This window comes from Piliocolobus tephrosceles, chromosome 15, assembly GCF_002776525.5.
Source record: "Piliocolobus tephrosceles isolate RC106 chromosome 15, ASM277652v3, whole genome shotgun sequence".
In the NCBI taxonomy this organism is placed as follows: domain Eukaryota; kingdom Metazoa; phylum Chordata; class Mammalia; order Primates; family Cercopithecidae; genus Piliocolobus; species Piliocolobus tephrosceles.
Window position 1 is genome coordinate 54,305,155 of NC_045448.1, and position 21,498 is coordinate 54,326,652.

General features: G+C 37.4%; 1 protein-coding gene across 2 annotated transcripts in view; it reads right to left on the reverse strand.

The window, feature by feature from the left end:
• The window catches only part of PSME4 (proteasome activator subunit 4), a 103,265-nt gene that overhangs the window by 61,485 nt on the left and 20,282 nt on the right, over positions 1–21,498 (reverse strand). For both annotated transcript variants that reach the window (XM_023190184.3, XM_023190183.3), the window contains exons 4-12: positions 13,771–13,815; positions 10,907–11,056; positions 10,299–10,362; positions 9,625–9,699; positions 7,799–7,921; positions 5,873–5,965; positions 4,979–5,244; positions 996–1,182; positions 277–366 (exon numbers count right to left, since the gene is read on the reverse strand). In XM_023190184.3, the coding sequence (XP_023045952.1) occupies positions 277–366; positions 996–1,182; positions 4,979–5,244; positions 5,873–5,965; positions 7,799–7,921; positions 9,625–9,699; positions 10,299–10,362; positions 10,907–11,056; positions 13,771–13,815 (1,093 nt within the window). The remainder of the gene's footprint in view (positions 1–276; positions 367–995; positions 1,183–4,978; positions 5,245–5,872; positions 5,966–7,798; positions 7,922–9,624; positions 9,700–10,298; positions 10,363–10,906; positions 11,057–13,770; positions 13,816–21,498) is intronic.

A 21,498-nucleotide genomic window follows, 5' to 3' on the forward strand; every position in this document is an offset into this window, starting at 1 on the left:
AAAAAAAAAAAAAAAAAAAAAAAAAAAAAAAAAAAAACTGAAATACACCTCCAGATGTCAGAAGTTTATAGAAACGGCCTATTTTTGAGCCACCTCCTATGATGGGTGCTCTGTAGACTCTCTTGCCAATGATGTCCTGGCCCTCCATATGTACCATTCTAGTCACGAAATAGTAATTTTACTTCCCAAGTTGTTTCTAAACTGTGAAGTGTTACTATGCATATGCAATAATAATTAGAACATCTTAGCCCTTTTATAACCATAAAATACCCTTACTTCTGTGAGGTCATTTCTTTCTTGTAGTACAGATGAACAATCTACTAAAGGCACCAGAGTAGAAAATGTTGCTATGAACTGGAATGTGATCTGTGGAAAGATACAAAGGATTTTCAACATTACATAATTCTAATTCAGAAATAACAAGTATACCATGAACTACAATAAATTACCCCAATAAATTATCTTGATCAAAATCCCACAACAGTTTCTCTGGGTATTCCTCATTTAGAATTAAACACTTTTAAGAATCTTCATAATTAACTAGCTGTCGGCCAAGCGCAGTGGCTCACACCTGTAATCCCAGCACTTTGGGAGGCCGATGTGGGTGGATCACTTGAAGTCAGGAGTTCCAGACCAGCCTGGCCAACATGGTGAAACCCTGTCTCTACTAAAAATACAAAAACTAGCCAGGCGTGGTGGCGTGTGCCTATAATCCCAGCTACACAGGAGGCTGAGGCAGGAAAATCGCTAGAACCCAGGAGGCAGATCGCAGTGCAGTGAGCTGAGATCATGTCACTGCACTCCAGTCAGGGTGACAGAGCAAGACTCCATCTCTACATAAATAAATAAATAACTGTTACTTTAATAATGAAGTTATACAACATTTATTTTCATATTTATATTAGGCTTACGCACAAAGTTCTCCAACTTTTGTCACTGAGAAGTTACTCTGCCTCCTACCTAAATATAGAGTGTGTAATCATCAATATACTCACCATGCATTTACTAAAGTCATTTGGATCCACCCCAGGCAATGCTCTCATCAACAGAGGTAGCATATGTGTAGGACCTTCAGGAAACCATCTGCCTCCTGATACCAAACTGCGGGCTACTCCAATTACACAACTTAAAGTGGCTGTGAGCTGGTGAGGTTCTGTTAATGTCTCTAATGCAGGATACGTTCTACAGTTTGAAAACAGAATTTTTAAAGTCTCCATCACAGATATGCATAATACCATAATACATTAAATATTATAAATTCATAAACTGTACTTTGACTTAAAGGTTTATAAGTCAGCAAAATACTCAGAGTGAAAATCTGCTATCAAAGTTAACAGAATTACAGTAGCCCCGTTATCTGCAGTTTCCGTAGTTTCAGTTAACAAAGGTTAACCAAGTATTTCAGTGTCCTGAGAACGAGAGACCATATTCACATAACTTTTACTATATTGAACAATGTATTTTATAATTGTTCTATTTTATGATTGTTGTTCATCTCTTACTGTGCCTAATTTATAAATTAAACTATCACAGGTATGCATGTATGTGAAAAAAACATGGTATACAAAGGGTTCAGTACTATCCATGGTTTCAGGTATGCACTGGGGGTCTTCAAACACATCCCTCACCAATAAGGGGAGACACTACGGTACACAAATAAAGGAAAGATACACAGATTATTTATTGCACATGTCCCCAATCCCCTGCTACCTTACCAACTCTTTCCATGCAAATTCCACAATGAAAAAAGAACACAAACTGGTAGAGGTCGGGGTGTGATGGCTCACACCTGTAACACTAGCACTTTGGGAGGCCAAGGCAGGCAGATCACCTGAGGTCAGGAGTTTGAGACCAGCCTGGCCAACATGGTGAAACCCTGTCTTTACTATGAATACAAAAATTAGTGGGGTGTGGTGGCGCATGCCCATAATCCAAGCTACTCCAGCGGCTGAGGCAGGACAATCGCTTGAACCTGGGAGGCGGAGGTTGCAGTGAGCCAAGATTATGCCATTGCACTCCAGCCTGGGCGACAGAGCAAGACTCTGTCTCAAAAAAAACCCAAAAGAACATCAACTGGTAGATACTGCTTTATTTCAGATGTCCTAATCTATATTATACTAATCTAATGGTCAGTCAGTGGAATAACAAGTTACAAATACTCCACTGTTTCTTTCCCCTGACCACCCCCAACCCTGGAGTCAGGGTCTTACTCTGCCCCAGGCTGGAGTGCAGTGGTGTGATCATAGCTCACTGCAGCCTCCACATTGCCCAGATCAGCTAACCCTCCCACCTTGGCTTCTCAAGTAGCTGGGACCACTGGCACACGTTACCACTCCCGGCTAATTTTTGTATTTTTTTTTTTTTGTAGAGACAGGGTTCTGCCATGTTGCCCAGGCTGGTTTCAAATTCCTGAGCTCAAGCAATCCATCTTCCTCAGACTTCCAAAGTCCTGGGACTACAGGCGTGAGCCAGACTAGTCACTTATTTTTTTTTTTTTTTAATGGAGAAAACATACCAAACTCTTTAACAGAAGCTTTCTTGGAGATGTAAAACTAAGCGTCTAAAATTTTTTTCCTACATTTTTAGTTTTTAAAAAAGTTTTGCTTTTATTAAAAATAAAATCTTTGGCCGGCCATGGTGGCTCACACTTGTAATCCCAGCATTTTGGGAGGCCAAGACAGGTGGACTTCTTGAGGTCAGGAGTTCAAGATCAGCCTGATCAACATGGTAAAACGCCATCTCTACTAAAAATACAAAACTTAGCTGGGCATGGTGGCAGGCACCTGTAAATCCCAGCTACTCGGGAGGCTGAGGCAGGAGAATTGCTTGAACCTGAGAGGTGGAGGTTGCAGTGAGCTGAGATCATGTCACTGCACTCCAGCCTGGGTGACAGAGCAAAAGTCTGTCTCAAAATAAATAAATAAAAGAATAAAAATTTAAAAAGGTCATGCCACTTCAAAACAGCACAAAATTACAATTGAAAATCTCAAAAAATGTCATTGTATTGTCAATTTGGTGTATTATCTTGGCCAGGCATTCAATATCACTTAATATGCTGATATTAAATTTGTCCAAAATTTTAGGACTAAAGAAAAATGTGATGGGTCTATTTATTTATAAGCTTTGTTCTTTCTACTAAGAATTTAGCTCACTATTCATAATTAATCAGCTGAAAAATCACAAAACAAAGAGGAAGTAAAGAAACATCAAAAACTGCCAGGCGCGGTGGCTCACGCCTGTAATCCCAGCACTTTGGGAGGCCGATGCGGGTGGATCACAAGGTCAGGAGATCGAGACCATTATGGTTAACACGTGAAACCCCCCTCTACTAAAAATACAAAATATCAGCCGGGTGTGGTGGTGGGCGCCTGTAGTCCCAGCTCCTGGGGAGGCTGAGGCAGAAGAATGGCGTGAACCTGGGAGGTGGAGCTTGCAGTGAGCCGGGATAGCGCCACCGCACTCCATCCAACCTGGGCAACAGAGCGAGACTTTGTCCCCAAAAAAAAAAAAAACATCAAAAACACTCCAAACTTCAAAATTTTAGCTAAGCAAACAGATAAAGTCCCTCCTCTCCAGGGAGCATCAGGGAACCTGCCATTAACTGTTAGCTTCTGCTACTCTGTGGAGGCCAAGAAGCAGAGAATACGGGGGTTGAAGACAGACGGGAAACTGCCTATCTTCCCCCACTCCATTTCCTAATTAAGTTCTATATGCTGGAAGAGTTTCAATGCCCCAAGATGTGTATGTAAAAATAAGATAAATTGGGAAAATGAAGTACAGTCTAACTTGAATATTTATGGCAATGAGGGCAGGTAAGGCAGCATAAACAGCTGAAAATTATAGACAATGGAGGTCCATTTTGGTTAAGACCTTGAACATGGTACTCTTCCCCAAGTAAATATGACCAATACTTATTCTGTCTCAACAATAAGACAGGAAAGAGGCTATAGTTTGAATTCTACCACTAGGGACCTTGGACACATTTTTATGGAACTCAATGGCTAGATCCTTCTGGGTTCTAAAAACTAACATTCCTCCTCTATATTTGACAAAAACAGAGAGAGATCATAAAGCTTAAGTTCAGCCAGTAGAGGAAGCAGAGGTACAACAGAAAGCTTAAGTAATTTACTCTTGAACAAATTATTTTAAAAATTGCTTTCAAAAAATTAAGAGTAGGTTGGACGCAGTGGCTCACACCTGCAATCCCAGCACTTTGGGAGGCCAAGGAGAGTGGATCACCTGAGGTCAGGAGTTCCAGACCAGCCTGGCCAACATGGTGAAACCCCGTCTCTACTAAAAATACAAAAATTAGCTGGGTGTGGTGGTGGGCGCCTGTGATCCCAGCTACTCAGGAGGCTTAGGCAGGGGAATCCTTGAACCCAGAAGGCAGAGAGGCTGCAGTGAGCCAAGATTTGCACTCCAGCCTGGAGGACTAATGCAAAATTTCGTCTCAAAAAAAAAAAAAGTAGCCATCTCTCTCTTTGTAAGTACATCACACCTATTCTGTGACAGTGGCTAGGTAAGTAAAGAGTTTTCCTTACCATTTCAACACACAAAACAAAATGAATAAAATAAAATTTACTCTGTAAAAACAACACACCTGAATATATAATACATGAAAATAACAAATACAATTTTCTTGTCTATCACTGATTCTAAGAAAGAAATCCAAAAACCACTTTCACTACCATGTTCTCAATCCTTAATGACACTCAACATTTTGATCTAAAAAAAAAAAGGCCAGATCTTAATTCATAAGCACATAATTTTCGTAACTAAAATGTGTGAATAACCCAAAAGATGTGTTACCCATTTCATTTCAATTTTTTTCTTTCCAATAAATCTTTATCAAGTTACCAATCATTACATTAAAATGTCCTACTTCTCCTCTAAGAAGCCACAGAGGAGAAAAGAGAATCAAGCTGAACAGACTAAAAGAAAAACCTAGCTATGGCTCAGACTCTCACTCACCACTTACCTTTCAAGTACAGGGGGTATTACTAATTCAGGTCTCATGAGTGCAAGATTCTGCAAAGCCTGGGCTGCTTCTAGACTACCAGTTTTGCTAAACATAGCCAAGAGGACAGGCTGAATAATGCATTGTACAAAGTCTGTAACATCTTGATCAGTAAGCTTATGGCTATCAGGCACAGGAGTTAACCAAGAGGGCTTCTTGTATCTTTCACGATGCAATCTTCTAACAACACTGTTTGGCAGCCGCTGAAGTAGTTTCATTAACTTGTTCTGGGAACACAGAAGCAAAAAGTTCTAAGTAGGGTCTATTTTCCCACATAGATATTCATGGTTGCTCTCTAGCTTCTCGAGAAAAGATTTTTAAAATAACAGTTCTTATTATCTTATTACAAAGAACTGCACAGCACAACTAGACAGAATTAAAAGTTACCAATTAATTATTCCTAATTATTATTATTCCTTTTATTCCTATTATTTATTCCTATTATAAATTCCTATTATTATTCCTAATAATGAAAATGAGTTTCAAATTCCAGTCTAAAAAAATTGCTAGCACATAAATTTTCCATTACATGAAAGCCATTTTAACTGGCCAACTTAAAAAAACAACAAAAACAGATAACAGGATAAAACTGAAAAGATGGTTCCATGCTTCTAAGCCATTTTTGTTACCATTTTTTTGCAAAAATGAGGCATGTTGTCAACAGTTACCAACCGATATTGCCTTATTTAATTTATATGCTCTAAAACACAGTAATTTAATTTAAATGTAAGCATTTACATATAGCTAAAGCTATGAAGGACAGAAAATGTATTATAGGTCACACAATAGGCAATAGTCAAGGATGACCATATCTTTAAAATTCCAAGCCCTATAATGCAAAATGAAGTTACTCACCAGCCAGCGCCCATTATTTGAAGGATGGTAAAAAGATGTGATGCTGTTAAACAAACCAGCTAAGTGTTTTTGCACTAGCTTACTTGGTCCACCCTGTCCAGATAAAAAAGTAAAAATGTCAGTACCCATATCATACTGTAAAAATAGAGGTCAACAGGCCCAAGCCTATATGTAAATCACTAACGCAGTTTATAGTCAACTTGATGACAAAAATCAATTCTACCTTTAAATAAGAGTCAAAAACAATTCCCTGATGAACTTCATGCAAATCAACTCAAAATATTCTACTACAAATAAGGGCAGCTTACTTGAACCAACATAAAAAACTAAAAAAATACCTGTCAACTTGGGATAGCAAACAGTGTATTTTACTGTTCTGCAGCAAATAACCTGGATACTAAAATTTATCACCAAGATTATCATCTTAAAACTACCAAGAATGCTAACATCAGGCATAAAAAACCTGATGTAAGGCTGAGGCAGGCAGGTCACTTGAGATCAGGAGTTCGAGACCAGCCTTGCCAGCATGGGGAAACACTGTCTCTACTAAAAATACAATAATTAGCCAGGCGTGGTGGCAGGTGTCTATAGTCCCAAATACTTGGGAAGCTGTGGCAGGAGAATCACTTGAACCTGGAAGGTGGAGGCTGCAGTGAGCTGAGATTGCCCCACTGCTCTCCAGCCTGGGCGATAGAGCAAGACTCTCAAAAAAAAAAGCGGGGCGGGGGGGGGTTTCCCTCTGTTGCCCAGGGTGCGGTGCAGTGGCACAAACATGGCTCACTGCAGCCCTCAATCTCCTAGGCTCAAGCGATCCTCCCACCTCAGCCTGCTGAGGAGCTAGTACCACAGGCACATGGTATCATGCCCATGCTTTTTACTTTACTTTTGTTTTTTTTGTACAGGGTCTTGCCATGTTGTCCAGGCTGGTCTCAAACTCCTGGGCTCAAGCTATCCTCCTGTCTTGGCTTCCCAAAGTGCTAGGATTATAGCCGTGAGCCATAGCACTTGGCCATATTTTCACACTTAACACAAAATGAAGCTGCCAGTGAGAACTGTGTGAGAAAGCAGAGCAAAACTCATTCAAACAATAACTAATACTAATCACTATCCAATTCTGTAGCCCCCAAAAATCCAGTTTCAACTCACTGCATATGTAAGATAGTAAACATCCTTCAGTGTTTGCTCCTACTGATTAAGAAAATGGGATTTTTCTGTTTAACAATAAAATGGCAAAAACAAAGGGGACTTAAATTTGTTTTTCTTACAACGAAATTTAAGAAGTAAACTTTTACATTAAAAAAATTGGCTTTTCCACAGAAACAAGCTAATGTGTAAAACGGAATACGAAGAAATAGCTGCAGAAGCAATATATGAATGCTAAGCTAGAAAATTATAATAGAAAGTTATCCTAATATTCTTATTTGAAAGATGACACTGAAATCTAAGTTTGTGGATATGTCTTCACTTTCCTTTAATGATGTTAACAAAATAATCCTTCACATCTCTCCCTTCACAAAGATTACTTTGTTAGTAAGCTTTATGTTCAATATAATGTTTCATGTGAACATTAGCAGTGAGTAAGTAACGGAGTCTAAGCACATGCAAATCCTGAGTTGTAATCCTACCTTGGGAAAGTCTTTTGGGTTACAAGTCTGGTTCCCGGACAGTAAAAATGTGAGATACTGCAAATCCCTCAAAACTCTAGATTTATGACTCAATTTATAATGTCTATTTGTTAGGGAGATTTCAAAATGGTACCACTATATTCTGGATTTGATATACATGAGCTTGTGACATCAGAAAACATCCAAGAATCACGTCACCAACCAAGCCACTGTTATCAACTTCTGTGACTATCCAGAATTTTTGTAAGGTTAACACGAAATAGGGGTAAACTATAGAAAACAAATATAATGTATTACAAACCATCATGGCGGTGATCCATATTACAGCATGTCCAATATCATAAGCATTTGTTAAAAATCTTGGGACTAACACTTGACTGCTTCCCACTGGGAGGTTCAAGCTTCTCAGAATTCTTGTAAATATCTTTTAAAAGAAAAAACAATAATTAAGGATATTTGCAGGTATCAAAATAATTCTTTAACTTAGTAAGTGCTGTATATTAGTGTTACTGAAGATATTCTCATTTTATCACAAGGGTGTTTTTTTTCTTTTTCTTTTTCTTTTTTTTTTTTTTTTTTTGAGACGGAGTCTGGCTCTGTCACCCAGGCTGGAGCGCAGTGGCCAGATCTCAGCTCACTGCAAACTCCGCCTCCCAGGTTCACGCCATTCTCCTGCCTCAGCCTCCCAAGTAGCTGGGATTACAGGCGCCCGCCACCTCACCCGGCTAGTTTTTTGTATTTTTTAGTAGAGACGGGGTTTCACCGTGTTAGCCAGCATGGTCTTGATCTCCTGACCTCGTGATCCGCCCTTCTCGGCCTCCCAAAGTGCTGGGATTACAGGCTTGAGCCACCGCGCCCGGCCATATCACAAGGGTTTTTAAGTGAAATTACATAGTATTTGGTAACTTGCTTTATTCTTTAAAAATTACATATAAATATCAACAGATGTGCTGTATGACACTCTAAGGTCACAGGCACAAGGACATAAAGCAGTTGTGTCCATGTATCCAAAGAACAGACAAAATGTGATTATTTATGGCTAAATATAAAAAGGCAAAAACACACATACTGTGGCTAAACATGAAATATTTTCACTCCTTTCTTGTCCCAAATGCACGAATACTTTTTCCTAAGCTCCTATTCCATGTCAAGCATGCACAACAGCACCAACCTAAATGCAAGTATCTTCTAGCAGATTGCTTTCCCTTTCAAAATTTTAACGGTGATTTAATTTTTCCCTAAGAATTTGTATTTTAGTCAATCACTTAACCACTATATTACAATTAAAATTAAATTTATATTCCAAATCTATCATTACCAATAGGTAGGGGCCCAAAGGTGGGAAGAAACGATTTCTCTTCCTCAATTAGTTTCTAATGGCCGAACAACAGAGGAAGACATCACAAGCAAAAGCAAACAGAGCATTTGCATTCAGCTGCTCCCCAGCTTTGCTCTAATGTAAGTGTGTGCATCAGAATCACCAGGATATCCCACCCCAGCCCTACTGAAGCTCCACAGGTTATTCTACTGCAGGTGAAATAATACTGAAGATACACCTGGAACATCTAGCTTTATTTACTATAGGAAAATATATAATGTGACCTAAAAAGTGGGCCACACTGCAGAGGAGCAACAAAATACGATACACAAAATGCATTGGAAGGTACAAATGTACGATGCTCTTGATAATATACTTAGTACTTTCCAAATTACTTTTGATACTCATAGTTCATATCCTGCATAAGAAAACACATTTATGATACCTTCATGTGGTCTAATTACCTTTAGAAAAGGTAATTGGACCCAGCCCTGTAAATTATTTGTTATGTTTTTACTAATGATCAAAGAAAATTTTATGTGCCACTTGGAACTGGCATGGAAAAACCATTTCTCCTTTACAACATAGAATTGTTGTCGGCGCTATTGTATTTATGTTCAAAATGTTCTTTTTTTTTTCCCCAGACAGAGTCTAGTTCTGTCACCCAGGCTGGAGTGCAGTAGTGCGATCCTGGCTCACTGCAACCTCAACCTCCTGGGTTCAAGCGATTCTCCTGCCTCAGCCTCCTGAGCAGCTGGGATTACAGGTGCCTACCATCATGACTGGCTTTCCCCCAAAATGTTAATTACCTTTGGTACATATGGATCCCAATCTATGTACCCTATATTATCTGTAGCCAATCGAGCAAAGAGATTTACTAGTTGCTGAAAGTAAACAAAAAGGACAAAGTTAATACATTTGTTGTTGAGGTGTCATAGTCATACCCCTCCTCCATTTGTTCTTTTCAGCAATCATTAGTGCAATCTACTTAAATAGTTTATGACTTAGTTTTTTTTTAAAAAAAAACCTCCAAATGTAAATTGATTCATGTCACACATTTAAAATCAGCTGCAGTTAAAATGCTCCTAAAAAGTAAAATGACAAAGCACCATCCACAATGAATATAGAAAAGTTTAATCCAACAAATATGCTGAAAATATCTACTATACATCCAGCACCATGACAGTACAGGTACCAAAGAAAACAAACAACAGGATCTTACATTTCATGCATTTTACAATACATGTGTATACTCCTAAATATTGATAAAACCAAAATAAATATATACTTTTGTTAGAATACAACAAAAAAAATAATATAAAATTGAGAAGGAACTGATCATAACAGGGCTAACAGCCAATCCTAAGGAACTTCAAGTTACTTACCAAATGATCTACTTATATTTATCTCCAAATTTAAAAAGTATGGGGGGGTGGGGAAAGAAAAGAAAAACAAAACTATAGGGGGGAAAAGGGATACTTACCCCCTCCCACTGTGGGAGATTTTGCACCGAAACCCAAAGGCCAATTAATTCATCAAACCAAAGTCTAAAGAAGAAAAATGTTGTTATGAATAGCAAGTGACTTTAAAGTGGTTCAATGCCAGGTATCCTTTGTATTTTTTATAATCTATTGTTACTGATAACTACATAACTAGAAAAAATAATACTGAAGTTATAAACTTAATAAAATAAAGGAGTTTTTGTCTGAATATTCCTTTCATGATTTAAGAAATCTGATCTCACAAATTAAGCTTCTGCTTCATTACTAAGTACTGTCCATTCTTATTTAACAATTGCTTTCAATTTTCTACTTCCTTTTCCCTTTCTCCTTTTATCTATTTTCCTTTTATTACCCCTTCTGGCAATTCTTTTAATTTCTAAATTAAAGCCCTCATCTTATTTGGGTGTCATCTCTTTACTTTCAATCTTATAACCGTTTTAGCCTTAACACACTTCAAGTATAATAAACTTGAAGTACAATAATGGCTGAGTTTGCAAAATGATTTTTCTACTTGTTACTGCTTTACTAGTTTCTATATCTGTATTTCCTGCTGTATTTTTAGAATTTGTCAAGATATGCATATACTTACTTAAAACCTTTATGATGAAGTTCTGGAGGAAGGGAGGTAGGAAGAAATATTTCAAAGTAAGTGATGGCCTTTTGCATGGTTACATCAAAAGGACACATTAAAGGTCGCCATTCTTCTAGCATCTCAGCTGTGGCATCTGCTGGAAAATATCTAATAAAAAAAGAAGGTGTTCATGTATCTGATTATTGGCTAAAAGCTCTACAACAGCAATATATATAACTTACCAAAAGGCCGGGGGAGGAGGGGAATATATGTCATAGGATGTAACACAGTATATAAATGTCCAAACTAACACACATTTTCACAATACTAAAATAAATTCCCCATTTGGGCGAGGTGTTCATGCCTGAAGTTCCAGAACTTTGGGAAGCCGAGGTCGATGGATCACTTGAGCCCAGGAGTTCGAGACCGGCTTGGGCAAAATGGCAAAACTCAGTCTTTACAAAAAATTAGCCAGACATGATGGCAGCACACACCTATAGTCCCGGCTACTCAGAAAGCTGGGGTTGGGGGATCACTAGAGCCCAGGAGATGGAGGCTACAGTGAGCCAAGACTGCATCATTGCACTCCAGCCTGAGCAAGAGTGAGACTCGTCTCAAAAAAATAAAATAAAATAAAATTCCCCATTATACTTGGCATAAAGTAAATTCTCCTCTTGTCTAAGGGAATTTTTCTAAACACTATAAAGTTGATAAAACTCAGTTAAAATACGAGTCACTCAAGTAACCTATAAAAGTAAACAGGGTTTTTGTTTTACTTCCTTTGTGCTATGTAACAGCAATTGAAAAAAAATCCTGTCATAAAGAATCCAGTCTAAATAGGAAAAGGATTACCAGTAGATGAGAAAGAGAACATCAGCCCAGCAATCTCTAGGCATGTTGAATAAACAATTTACCTTCCTTGGAACACAGAGTCCTCCCCTATACAAGAGGACTAGATGATCTGGTCTACAGGCTGTGATATTCCGTAACTGTAGGAAATGGGCAGGAGTGTCCCTGGAGTAGATTTACAAAATTAAAATCCAAAGTGTGCGTATACACACAAAACAAAGGTAAATAAAGAGGATACATGTATAACTGCTAAATACATCTTAACAGGCATTTTTCTTTTTTCTAAAGACAGAGTCTTACTATGTTGCCTAGGCTGGACCCAAACTCTTAAACTGAAGTGATCCTCCCACCTCAGCCTCCCAAGTAGCTGGTACTACAGGAGAGCACCACCGCATCCAGCCTTAAGAGCTTTAAAATACAAACAGCATATGAAAAATTCTGATTCTTTCCAAGTAAGTTGGAAAACTTTTTCAAATAGACTTATAGGCTTGGCCCACACATCATATTATTAATCCTATTGTATCTTCATATACTTGTGTTAATTAAAATCATACTGCAATCTTCTATGTGAAAAATAAGATTATATTTCTAAGAATACTTCTGTTGAGTTCACAAAGCATTTATGTGTCAGGTCCTTGTGTAAAAGGATGGAATTTAAAACAAAAACAAAAACAAACTATGCTCCACCTTCAAAGATATCACATATCAAGGATCAATTCCCCTTAATAAGTTTTCTGAGTCAACTGTTAACACTGTAATCCAAAATGAAACCTTGGGAGTTCTATGAATTACCTATGAGCCAGTAAGTATTGAAGTGATAATCAAGTTTCCAGTGAGGAAACACAGGCCAAGAGGGTAACTGTCTCGCATAAAATGACACCGTTCATTGGTGCTTATGACTCAGGGTGAATCTTACGTCGCTTGAGAGAGAGGTATCTCATATTCCGCAAATACATTTGCCCAACATTGAGTAATACAGAAGGTCAGCAATATCTGATTTATTAAATATGTATTTGAGATGAATATTACAAGCATATAATACATGGCTTTTCGCCAAAAAGGATTCACTGATTCCATACCATCTAAACAGTCTTAGAATAACTTGATAACAACAAAAAAAAGTTTAAGTACATAAAATTGAGCTTTAATTAAAATTAAAGATAACCAGCTGGGCGCAGTGGCTCACGCCTGTAATCCCAGCACTTTGGGAGGCCGAGGCGGGTGGATCACGAGGTCAGGAGATCGAGACCATCCTGGTTAACACGGTGAAACCCCGTCTCTACTAAAAATACAAAAAAATTAGCCGGGCGAGGTGGCGGGCGCCTGCAGTCCTAGCTACTCGGGAGACTGGGGCAGGAGAATGGCGTGAACCCAGGAGGCGGAGCTTGCAGTGAGCCCAGATCGCGCCACTGCACTCCAGCCTGGGCGACAGAGCAAGACCCTGTCTCAAAAAAAAAAAAAAAGATAATCAAAAAAATTAAAATTTAATTTTATCCACACTTATCTTTAATCATATGAATGAATATAGGATAACTGGCAGGGAGTGGTGGCTCACGCCTATAATCCCAATGGTTTGGGACGCCAAGGTGGGAGGACTGCTTGAGGCCAGGGATTCAAGACCAGCCTGGGCAACACAGCAAGGTCCCAATCTCTACAAAAAATATTGAAATGAAAAGAATATGGGATATTTAAATATTCTACAGAACATAGTTGAAAAAAGTTATGAACCACCTTATTGGCATTACTCATTTTTTATCTGAATAACAACAATACTCTAGAAAATGCTTCCAAATAAAGATGATTTTATGTAAAATACGGTATTCTTACTTTACAATGGATGGCTTTAAAATTTCTAAATTTCTAAATGAAATCTGAATTCAGTTCATGAACTGGAAATGGTATGTTGTGCTCAGTGACTAACATCACAATGTCAGGAACTATTTATACTTTTCATTTCCTCTTCAAACCATACTAAAGATGTGGAAAAGCCCACAGAAACAACAAGAGGCTTTATAAATTGAGAAGCTACTTACGGTCGGCAGCTTTTCACGAGTGTTTTGAGAATATTTTCTACAGAACTGGGGGGGGAAAGCCATTTGATAATTAGATTGGTATATTTTAAGAACACATCTAATTCAATTAATAAATACCTCTGAGATAAGCTCATACATTCAGATATTATTTGTTTATATGTAATAACTAAGCCTTCCCTTTCATACAGACAGAACTGCAAGGATTAACTACCTAAACTCCTTAATCTACTCTTTCCTTTGCCCTCATTTCGTTGTCTCTGGTATGAACTAAAGGGAAAAAAATGTTACACTGGGAAAAGAACAAATTGTTTTCAGTCTTTACAAGGTAGGCAGCAATGACCATACACCATACTTATCAACACAGTGGCTTAACACTTCCAATAATTTTTACTAAAATACTTTTACATCAAAACACAAGCAGCAGACAGACCAAAATCTGGGTGTTTCCATCAGAAATTAGCTTTCACAACCAATTCATGAGTTCAATAACCCTCCAAGGCACTTTACGGCCAGCAACAATTATCAAAAAGAACAACAGCATCTCTTTGAGCAGATACTTATAAAGTTAGTCCAGTAACATTAAAAATTATAACTTACTTTACAACGTGTAGTTGCCTCAAGTGAATACAGGAGACCAACATAAAAATGTATGTATGAATTTATAATCAACATTTCTTTTTTAATAAAAAGGCCAATGTGTACTGGTTTAAACACATGACCAGAATGGAGTATTTAAATATTTACTAGATCATAGTCAAGCAGACAAATGCAAACAAACAATACGAACAACGGAGCACTAGGTAATTTTGAGCTGGAATTTAAAAATACATGTGTGACTACTTACAGTATGATATGTACAAGTAAAAATAAAATTCCCAAATCTCAAAAAAATGTATATATACATATATGGGAAAGGAGTAACTTTCAGGCAATGTCTCCACCTGATACTTTCTTATTAAGCTTTCTGAAATTCTGAAGTCCAGAAGTCTATCCAACTTCTCTGAAAGTTTAGGAACTAATCTGCAAAGAAATTCCAAGGAATAACAGAAAGCAAACTCATCAAAAATAATCAATATATTATATAACCAAGAAAGGAAAACTATAATCTCATTACTTGGAGCAGTAGAAATCCTCTTTAATTTCAAAACTACTCAGAGAAAAATTAACTGAAGAGGCAACTAGGTTACAACTCACGAAATGACTTCTAAAATTAAAAAAAAAAAAAAAAACATGGCCAAAGGGCCATCGATAAGCACTGTCTCTCGTCATGAGAGAGAGGTTCTTCTTTTTCTTATAGAAAGGCTAAGCAATTCAAAAACAGTTTAGAGAACATCTAAGTTTGCCCAGTAAAAAAAAAAAACAGGGCAAGCTTCTATCCAACTATGTTTAAAGCTCTCTGAAGACCACGGCTGTGATTTTTATTTCTGGGCATTTCCAAAGTGCTTATAAAAAGGCTGTCTGCTCACATATATTTATACTTTTCTGTCTATTGATTTATAATAATAAATATTTTATATCAGAGTAACAGAAAGCACAGATCTTGGGTCTTCTTTTAGTTTAGATAGAAGAATCCCATTTAGTAACAAAGTATAGAATTAACAGCTAAGGTTTCAAGAGTCATCTAGTTTTAAACTAAATTGCTCAATTTAAATGCAGATTTTTAAAAGGTAATTTTAAAATTGTAAACTGTTTATCCATGAAAATGAGCATAAGATCCACAATTCTATCAGCCCTAATGTTCATGTTCTCATTAACATTGCATTTATTTTATTGGTTCTGCGCTACACAGAAAACCTGCTGTTTTCACTTAGGACTTTTGCTATACCAACATACTTTTGCATAATGTCGTAAATGATTCTAGAAAGCAAGTCATAAAAGGCTGCAAAGCTACATGTTTTCTCCAGTTCCCTTCATGCTTCAGAAGAATAGGAAGTTAATTGTAACACTTGATAGAGTCACTTCACTTTTTAGAGGATTAGGGTATGTGGGAATGCAATTTAGTTACTCGAAATAAAGTCAATTTCAACCCCTTCTTATACATAAGGCCTGTACCATTGGATTTATGATGTTTATCCAGAAAAGGGTACAATCTCTCTAACCTGTGATATCTGTATAGTGACCTTTTGTGATTCTTGTAATCTCTCAAGATGAAAGGAACAATGTTTCTGTTTAAAAATAAAATAAAAGGTTAAGGCTAGATGCTACTAGACTTACATTTCACTAATTTTTAGAGGGAGTGAATAATCACTAAATACTTTCCAGCTGTTGGAAATGTATAATATTAAAGTGATAACAACTCAAAACACTTTTTTCTTTTTTTTTAAATCAAAAGGGTGACTAAGCTTTGGAAGGGTTTTCTTTACCCTATTTCCTCTTTAAAAAGATACATTAGGTTGAAAAATATATGTTAGGTTGAAAAAGAAAGCCACAGTAGAGCATATAATGGTTTACAGTTTGGGCTTAGAGTCAGACAGATCTGAATTTGAGTATCAGTTCTGCTACTTCCTAGTTGTATTATAGCTGTTTTCTCATCAATATGAGTAATAATACCTACCTCTCATAAAGCTGTTACAAAAATAAATGAGATAATGTATAGAAAGCAGGTATATGGCCCAGAATTGAGGATAATAAATGTTATCTATTATTTCATACTTAGCCATAATTAATTATATCCTCAATTTCCTTAAAAATTAAAATTTTGTGCTTATTTTGTTCTTACATTGATTCTACTGCCTCTGAGTAGCTACTAATTTATGACTTAGGAAATCACATCAAAATAGGAAATTCCTACCCAACTGCCACCCTATTATTAAGGGTAGAAAGTGAGTCCTTGTCCTAGTTCTTAAGCTCTTGTTCCAGTTTCAACCAATGATTCTGTGTGAATTTTCCTCTCTGGACCTTGATTTCCTTGTGATGCCATTAATAAAGTAAACGTTAAATATTAGCACATAAGCCTGAGGAAAACCAATAGTCTTAGCCTCCAGTTACTGAGACAGTGAACTCATATAAACTTGGAGGTTTATGCCTCCTGCCTCCTTGGCCTTATCAGGACAATATTCACTTCTAAACCAGGGGAAAGTATAGCAAATGAAATACTCAAGATGAGAGTAAACTACACTGCTCACAGCCAGAAGTACTTGCAGCTTCACTTGACAGTTCTTGAACTAAAATTTAACTTCAGAATAATATTTGCTTTTTCATAAATGAACTGGTTAACTGTAACGATGGACTATTCTGTGTATCTGCCTTCATCCCTTCATAACTTAATGGTAACTGCTTATACAGTATTTATTTTTCTTAAACCTGTGCCAAACACTCATCTAGTTTTACTTGCCTTCTCTAAATCCAAACAAATCCACCGTAAGTTGGTTAGATATTATCCATCTGATATCTAATCTTCAAAATCTAATATTGCTCAGTTAAACTAGTAAGTAGTCATTTTTCATAGCCACTTCACTCAAAATTAGGGCCAAGATAATTTAACCATAAAGAAAGGTATAAATAGGCCGGGTGTGGTGGCTCACACCTGTAATCCCAGCACTTTGGGAGGCCGAGGTGGGTGGATCACCTGAGGTCAGGTGTTCAAGACCAGCCTGGCCAACATGATGAAACCCCATCTCTACTACAAATACAAAAAATTAGCTGGATTTGGTGGTGCACACCTGTAATCCCAGCTACTCAGGAGGCTGAGGCAGGAAAATTGCTAGAACCTGGGAGGCAGAGGTTGCAGTGAGCCCAGATTGTGCCACTTCACTCCAGCCTGGGCAACAAGAGCAAAAAAAATCCATCTCAAAAAAAAAAAAAAAAAGTATAAATAATAAGTACAACATTGTCCTTACTGATGCGCATTAGCATTGACTTTTCATTAAAATTACTTTTTAAAAAGTATACCTTTATGGTAAGTGTTAGTAAATTATAATAACCCTTACCACTCACATAAAAAGAGCATGCATAATTGTTTTAAATGACAATAAGCCTGATCAACTTGAAGTTGAACTAAGTATTTTTTAAATTTGCTTTTAAAAGATCAGTTTTTAAAGAAAGAACATTGTAGCATAGAAACAACTTTTGTGAGAAACACTATCCAAAACATTAATAAAATCTGGTAAAAAAAAATTTTTTTTTTGAGATGGGAGTCTGGCTCTGTCGCCCAGGCTGGAGTACAGTGGGATGATCTTAGCTCAACGCAGCCTCTGCCTCCCGGTTTCCAGCGATTCTCCCGCCTCAGCCTCCTGGGTAGCTGGGATTACAGGCATGTGCCATCACACTAGGCTAATTTTTGTATTTTTAGTAGAGATGGGGTTTCACCATGTTGGCCAGGCTGGTCTTGAACTCCCGACCTCAGGTGATCCATCTACCTCAGCCTCCCAAAGTGCTAGGATTACAGGCGTGAGCCACCATGCCCGGCCAAATTTTGCTAAAACTTTAAATTTCCAAATAAAAGAATATTTTTAAAAATAAATAGGATAGTCTTCAAATACATTAAAAAATAATTATAAATACCATATTAATAATCATGGTTTACAACCATAAAATCTTTTAAATTTCAACAGGTTTTAGGAGAAATTGTTCTCGTCATTTGATTATTATATTAAATTTTGTAGCTAGAGAAGATCATCCATGAGCTGCTGGTAGTAATTTAAACTCCTAAGTATGGCCATATGTGCCAAGAAACCCCAAACAGAGGTCTGGAAAATGTCATTTCCATGTGGTGAGTGTGGGGAGCTGAGGACAAAGGATTTAACTGTATCTTAAAGAGCACCAATTCAAATAGCTCTTTAATGACTCAGTAGAGAAACAAATGCCACAAACAAATACCAGAAAAAGAAAATATCTCATAATTTCTCCAGAGGCAGATTAATATGAAAAAAATGAAAATATAATACTATATGATACCCTTAGAACAATACATGTAAAAGAGAATAGATACTTTTAAAAATAAATTTTAAAAAGTAGTAAACAAGTTATGTAGGCCCAAGCTACTCATGATGCAAATATGAAAACCTTTACAACCACCCACAAAAACCAAATTAGTGGTAATAATACTAAATAAACTTATACACATAGCAATTGAAATATGAATTGTTTGTGCCCATTTGTAAAAGCAGATCTATGCATAATTCTCCCACATTTTGTGAGGAGCAACACCATTAGTGTGTTGCCTATGATATAACTTGCAATACGCTAGTTAAAGTAAGTGTATGGGACATTGTTTTATAAAATAAAACCATGTCCATAAGATTCAAAAGCTTCATTTATAAAGTAAATAATAATTCTTATATTGCTAACAATTAGTTCACACTCATCTTCTTTCCAATTTTACTTCTATTGCATAAAAAACACTACCAATTCTTTCTCCAGTAAAAAGTAGACTGAGATGGGGATAAAGAGACTAAAAAGGGTCTTTTGCCCCAGAGGCAAAAAGACAGAGGAAAGCTAGAAGGAGGAAGTAAGGAAGAAAAGAAAAGAAAAGAGGGAAACAAGGATACAAAAAGGGATGGAGAGAGGATGGAAAAGGTAAAGAGGAAGGGAAGAGAGGGAAGTTGATAATCTTTGCTTCAAACAATAGAACTAGCTTTTAAAATCATGTTGAAATACATGCCACCACCCTAAGCAGCGATTTCAATAAGGACAAAAACATAAGGCACATAAGTTTAAAATCTGAAAGACAGTTAACAAATTAAGCAATCTTTCACTTTTGGTTATAAAAATAGCATTCTAAAAATAGTTATGAACACATGTAGTCAGCCGACAAAACTGTTTCAAAATGTGGCAGAATATATCTAAGATGAAAAAACTCAAAATTGTCACAGTGTAGGTAATGAGTATAGGTAGGTTATATGATTTATAGATTTTATTTTAGAATAATTACAATTACAAAATGAAATGCTGAGTCTGTTAAGAGTTGAGAATCAGTGCCGTGTTTCAGTCACAACGGGTCTTCAAAAGATCAAGAACAGTCATGGTAAAACTTGTAAGGACAAGGATGATGTGACACTTTAGGAAGACACGGTAAACATCATCAATAAGCACTGACTGACCAATATTAATAGAAAATTTCCAGACAAACAGCTCTTATCATTGAAGAGGAAAGCCATGGATATTTATTAATGACCACACAGGACTTTAAAAGCAGCATGTGCCTTTGCAAAGGTAGACCTTTAAGGCAGGAAAGTAGGACGCTTGGTTATAAAGCAGTGAAGAGGGCATACTAAAGAACAGGGTATCACTGAAGAAACTGCCTTATCTCCTCCTTTCATTTACAAAATACTTTCAGAAGCAGCCAAAATTATCAGCCAGAAAAATCTCAGAAGGATAACTGATCTGAACACAGTTCAAAGGTCCCTGAGATCTATGAAATGGTGAAGCCTGTCTATGGCCATAACACCCTGAATGTGCCCAATCTCATCTGAAATGGTGAAGCCAGTAAGAAATTCCCTGACCTCTCATTTGAAGAAGACTCCGTCAAACCAGTAGAGATCATGGTCCCTGTGGCAAAAATAACACCCAAAAGGAATCTTTACAAACAAAGCTTTTGTATTCAATTTTGAGTTTTCTTAATAAATATTGGGGCTGAGTGTAATGGTTCAAGCCTGTAATCCTAGCACTTTGGGAGGCCAAGGCGGGAGGATCTCCTGAACCCAGGAGTTCAAGACTAACCTGGGCAATACAGTGAGACCCCGTCTCTACAAATAAAAAGTTTTAAAAATTAGCCGGGCATGGTGGCACATGCCTGTGGTCCCAGCTTCTCAGGAGGCTGAGGCGGGAAGACTGCTTGAGCCCAGGAGGTCAAGGCTGTGGTGATGCAAGATCTTGCCACTGCACTGCAGCCTGAGCAACAGAGCAACCCTGAAAAAGGAAGGAAGGAAGGAATGGAGAGAGGAAGGGAGGGAGGGAGGGAAGAAAACATAACAAATACTGGTAAAAGCATACTTGCACAATGTACTACTCTATTTCATGATAAAATTTGCATTTTTATGGTTGAAATAAGTTTCCTTGTTTTAACACATGAAACTTGCAAGAAATAAATGACTTCTAACCACTTCACTTGTCCCAAACTGTCCAAAAACCAATTAGGACCTAAGTTGAAGATCATGTTTTACCTCTTCCATTTACACCATTTCACATTTGCCATCTGCACTTATTTTCAAAAAATTCTATGGTAAGGGACAAAGACTGCTGACCTAAGTAAAGGCTGAGGGCTAATCATAGATTAAATGAATTTAACAAGAAATAATGAAATAATGTAGACATGCCTAAGACTGAGAGAGAAAACCGCAGAAGTCTTTAAAGACTTAATTTATAAAAAAGAAAAAGGAAATTAATACAGGCATAGAGAATGGTGCTCTTCAAGAAATGAGTACACAGGCTGGGAGCGGTGGCTCAGGCCTGTAAACCCAGCGCTTTGGGAGGCCGAGGCAGGCGGATCACAAGGGCAGGAGATCGAGACCATCTTGGCTAACACGGTGAAACCCTGTCTCTACTAAAAATACAAAAAAATCAGCCGGGCGTGGTGGCAGACACCTGTAGTCCCAGTTACTCGGGAGGCTGAGGCAGGAGAATGGCGTGAACGCGGGAGGCGGAGCTTGCAGTGAGCTGAGATCAGGGCACTGCACTCCAGCCTGGGCGACAGAGCGAGACTCTGTCTCAAAAAATAAAAAATAAAAGAAAAAGAAAAAGAAAAAGAAACGAGTATATATCACAAATGACTCTAGACAATGAGAAAAA